Genomic DNA, 5,000 nt, shown 5'->3' on the forward strand with positions numbered 1-5,000 from the left:
CTCATGGAGCTACATTCCTTCCCTTCGGAATATTACACATTGTAGCTTTAAACAAGCAGTGTTAGCCACACTCGCTGCTTCCCCCTTTGCTGCCCAGTCTTTAAGCTAAAGGATTTGTACTGGTGAGTTCATAAAGACGTCCGTCTCATCTCACTCCCAGAAAGTGTTGCACTGCTCCTTTAAGTGTTGTTTCCTCTCTGGTCTGTGTGTGTGTGTGTGTGTGTGTGTTCTCACCGTGTTTGTCGACGGCCTCGACGAGTCGCCAAACGACCACGGGAGCCGCGTCGGACAGAGGCTCCGCCTCCACACCTGAGAGAGAGAGAGCGAGACAGAGAAAGATGAATATTATCATTATTAATTCAAACAAAAACAACCGCGCATCTCGTCGTGATTCTCTTTCTTTTGACACTCACAAATAATAACTTATAGATGATGTACAGTAAACTCCTTGATTCATTTTTAATGGGCCTGTTTCCTTTGCTTTGCATTACAGCTTATTTTTTAGCTGCATATTAGGGAGAGGAAAAACACACACACACACACACACACACACACACACACACACACACGGATGTCTTACCAAATGAGACAAAACAGAATGTATTGAGTAAGTTTTGTTTATGTGTTGAAGGAAAACTCTGTTTTGTCCAAAACCCAGAAATATTCAGATTGTCGTCAAACTGTAAAAAATATAATGGTCTCTAATAGTTTCAGCTCTGGAAGGAAACTTCACACCGATGGAACGTCTGAGCGTCGAGGAGAAAAACACCAAGTGGAGACTTTTATACAACAATGTTTGTCTGCACATGAAATAACCTTGAACTGAAGACGAACAAGTTCAAGTCAGAGGAAACAACAGGTGAATGAAAAACATCAGATGGAGTAAAAAGACATTAAACCTTGTTTCACTCTCACGACTCTCGACGATCCAATAACGGTTTTAATCTTTCGTCAGGAAGCGACGACACGCACTCATCTTCTGTGTTACAGGTGTGAAGACCTGTATCTGCTGCTGATGTTGTTTATCTGAACCACGGCCGTGCCTACTGTCACAGGTGTGTGTGTGTGTGTGTGAGAGAGAGAGAGAGAGAGAGAGAGAGAGACAGAGAGAGAGAGAGAGAGAGAGAGAGAGAGACAGAGAGAGACAGAGAGAGAGAGAGAGAGAGAGAGAGAGAGAGAGAGACAGAGAGAGAGAGAGAGAGAGAGAGAGAGAGAGAGACAGAGAGAGAGAGAGAGAGAGAGAGAGAGAGAGAGAGAGAGAGAGAGAGAGAGAGAGAGCAATGTGAAGACGCAGAGGAATTTCCGGACATATAGGTCGTGAAATGTACAGTGCTTCCATTAACGTCACCGTCACAACACATCATCAAGGCAATATCTCACCGAGAGGAGGAGAGGAGGAGGAGGGGGAGAGGATGAGAGAGGAGAGGAGGATGAGGAGGAGAAGAGATGAGGAGAGGAGGAGGAGGAAGAGAGGAGAGAGGAGGAGACGGGGAGAGAGGAAATGATGAGGAGGTGAAGAGAGGAGGAGAGGATGAGGAGGAGAAGAGAGGAGGAAGAGAGGAGATGATGAGGAAGAGGAAGGGGAGAGGATGAGAGAGGAGAGGATGAGGAGGAAGAGGGGGAGGAGATGAGAGGAGGAAAGAGGAAAAGACAAAAAAGAGGAAAGGAGAGGAAACAAAAAGTGAGAAAAAGAAAAGGACAAGGAGAAGCATGTGAGAGGACAAAGAGGAGAGAATGCAGGACGTACAGAAAGAGAGGGGGAGGAAAGAAGACAGGAACGGATAGAGAACAGAGGAAGACGACAGAGAAACTCCAGATAACAGAAAAAAAAAAGAGCAGGAGGAGAAGAAGACAAAAGACAAGAGGATGAAAAAGAAGAGAACAAAGGACAGACAAAGACAACGGAGACGAGGAAGAGGGAAAGAGACGGAGGGAAGACGACAAACCAAAGAGGACAGAGGGGAAGAATGGAGAGAGCAGGACGGAGAGAGGGAGGAGAGGGAGGAGGACAAAAGCTGATGTTCGGCTCTGCGGCAGCAGATCCTCCTACTGTACCAGCTCCTATAGAGAATGTATGGAGCTGCACACACACACACACACACACACACACAGAGCTGCAAGTCCGACCGACACACACACACACACACACACACACACACACACACACACACACACACAGACACACACACACACACACACAGAGCTGCAAGTCCGACCGACACACACACGTAAACATACACTGCACAAACAAGAGACAAAGAGATGAGAGATGCACAACACCGCACAGTGTGTGTGTGTGTGTGTGTGTGTGTGTGTGTTTGTGTAAGAGGATGTGTGTGTAAGAGGATGTGTGTGTGTGTGTGTGTGTGTTTGTGTGTGTGTGTGTAAACCCCCGGTCACTGAGGTGTTCTGTCATTAATACATGCTCCATTTCTCTATACTGCAACTGCATAGACCTCATACTGCACTGACACACACACACACACACACACACACACACACAGCTGTGGTCCCGATCAGCAACGGTTGAAAATGATTTATTGATCAGAGGAATTGGCTTCATGAAGTAAGACCCTGAACCGCTGTTCATTTCAATTCTAAATGACAAAACACACACACACACACACACACACACACACACACACAGTCTCTTGATTGAGTTGCCGTCAGTAACGGAGCTTCAGATGAGTCACGTATGAAGATTCTCTCTCTGTTGATGTAAAATAAATCACGTTCAGCTCAAATACCTAAACATCGAGTAGGAAAACGACGGAACTCTTTTATTCTTGACGTTTCACAGCAGAGACTCGGAGAGCTGCAGTAACACGCAGTGACACCAGGGGGCAGCTGACTCCAGAGCGGCCTGGACAGGGCTGCGGTCGGTTTCCTCTCCGAGCCGCAGGTCCAGGATCAGTCGGCTGATGTTCAGGAGGCTCAGGACTTTAATACCACTTGTTAGAAATATTAAAAATGGCTGAAGGATGGAAAGTGAGAGAGAGCTACAACTAACGATCATTTTCATAATGCATTGAAAAATGACGATCGTCTTTCCTAAAACTCCAAGATGAAGTTTTGTTTTGTCCTCTCACCAAAGACCTTCAGTTCACTGTCACAGACGAGCAAAGAAACCAGAAAATATTCACATTGAAGAAGCTGAAATCAGAGAATCCGACTGTTGAGAACTGCAGTTCGATCACGTCGCGGGAACGTTCAGACCTTCAGCCGAAGACGCGGCGACGGGCGACCCACTTCCTGCGAGGACGCGGAAAAAAACTTAACGGATGTTTTGACGACACAGCGACGTGGAGGGATTTCTCCCGGTGAGAGCGAGCGAGCGAGCGACGCAGCGAGCGCTGCACACAGCTCTACAGCGACGCAACGTGCAAAACATACAGTATGAACAGCAAAAAGATTTGTTATGAAACTGCGACGTGATGAATAAGACGATGGTGTTTTGTTTTGTCGGTGAAAGTTAAAGTCACAGACTTTAATATAAACTTTAATATAAATTTGAAAATATTGCGAGTCGGAGCTTTGACCGACGACCTTCCCGTTTTCTCTCCGTCCCCGGGGTCGGGACCCGACGCCCTCCGTGTGTCGCCCCTGAACGGACCACGACGTCTCTCTCGCTCTGTGGGTTTGTTGTGAGTCTTCCGTTGGTTCTGCCTGGACGTCGAACTGAACCCGGGGTCTGGATGTGACAGCGACAGGCAGGCGAGTGGAAGACTCACAACAAACCCCACAGAGAGCGAGGGATGAGGCGATGAGGGGAGGAGTCGAGGTGACGACCCGCAGGCTGCTGGAGCGTGACGGACGCATCCTGTTTCCAATACGAAGGCTGGAAATGACAATCTCCTCCTCTCTGCCGCTGCTCATGGAATTATTCTCCTCCTCTTCCTCCTCCTCCTCTTCCTCCTGATTGCGAGTCTTCTCTCCTCTCCTTCCTCTTTCTTCTTTGTTCTGTTCACTCTTCTTTGTTTTTCTCTCCAACTTCCCTTCCTCTTTTTTCACCAAGAAGATTTTTTTTGACCTCAGCGGCTTTCACTTGTCTTTTTTTAATTGAAGATACAGAAAGAAACGTGAATATTATCCATCGTGTGGATGCTCGTGTTGAATGTTTCCCAAGAGATTATGGATGGATGGATGGATGGATGAATAGATGGATGGATGAATAGATTAATGGATGGATGGATGGATGGATGAATAGATGGATGGATGAATGGATGAATAGATGGATGGATGAATAGATGGATAGATGGATGGATGGATGGATGGATGGATAGATGGATGGATGGATGAATGAATAGATGGATGGATGGATGGATGAATAGATGGATGGATGGATGGATGAATAGATGGATAGATGGATGGATGAATAGATGGATGGATGGATGGATGAATAGATGATAGATGGATGGAGGAATAGATGGATAGATGGATGGATGGATGGATGAATAATTTAATTTTCATGGTACATGGTGTATGAATATGAAACTCATTGGCTAATATGTTTTCCGACACCTTTTTGTTTGTCATATTTATTTTTAGATTGTAATATTATAGTTTTTTTTCAAGTTTCTTAAAGGTGTGGTGGTTTTGGTTTTTAATGTTTTGCGTTGAGTCCAGGATTCTTAATAAAATCATGAATCATAAAGGATTTTCAGATTTTCATGCTCTAATTTCACTGTATCACTGCAAACGGTTTGTGAACACGCGACCAAGAAGAGGACTCATAAGCAAAGAAACAGATTTTGAAAACAAAGACAATAAATGTTTTACTGAAGTCTTGTAAAAAATGTCTTCACATTAAAAACCTATTCACCTTGATAACAAGGAGCTTTGACGTGGTGGATGTGAAGACCCTCCACAGAGCTGAGATCAGCGGCTAAGCCCAGTGAACCTAAATCCTCCGTCTCCTCCTCCTCCTCGCCAATCTCCCATGACAACCAGAGGAGGAAGCCCCCGTCTCCCGGCGACCAGGTCCATGATTACTGAGACAC

The 5,000-nt window shown here is 45.7% G+C and overlaps 1 protein-coding gene across 2 annotated transcripts in view; it reads right to left on the minus strand.

The window, feature by feature from the left end:
* The window catches only part of pik3r3b (phosphoinositide-3-kinase, regulatory subunit 3b (gamma)), a 173,514-nt gene that overhangs the window by 118,134 nt on the left and 50,380 nt on the right, over positions 1-5,000 (minus strand). For both annotated transcript variants that reach the window (XM_035646652.2, XM_035646654.2), the window contains one exon: positions 235-309. In XM_035646652.2, coding sequence (XP_035502545.2) covers positions 235-309 — 75 coding nt within the window. The remainder of the gene's footprint in view (positions 1-234; positions 310-5,000) is intronic.

Source organism: Scophthalmus maximus, chromosome 13 (assembly GCF_022379125.1).
Source record: "Scophthalmus maximus strain ysfricsl-2021 chromosome 13, ASM2237912v1, whole genome shotgun sequence".
NCBI lineage: Eukaryota > Metazoa > Chordata > Actinopteri > Pleuronectiformes > Scophthalmidae > Scophthalmus > Scophthalmus maximus.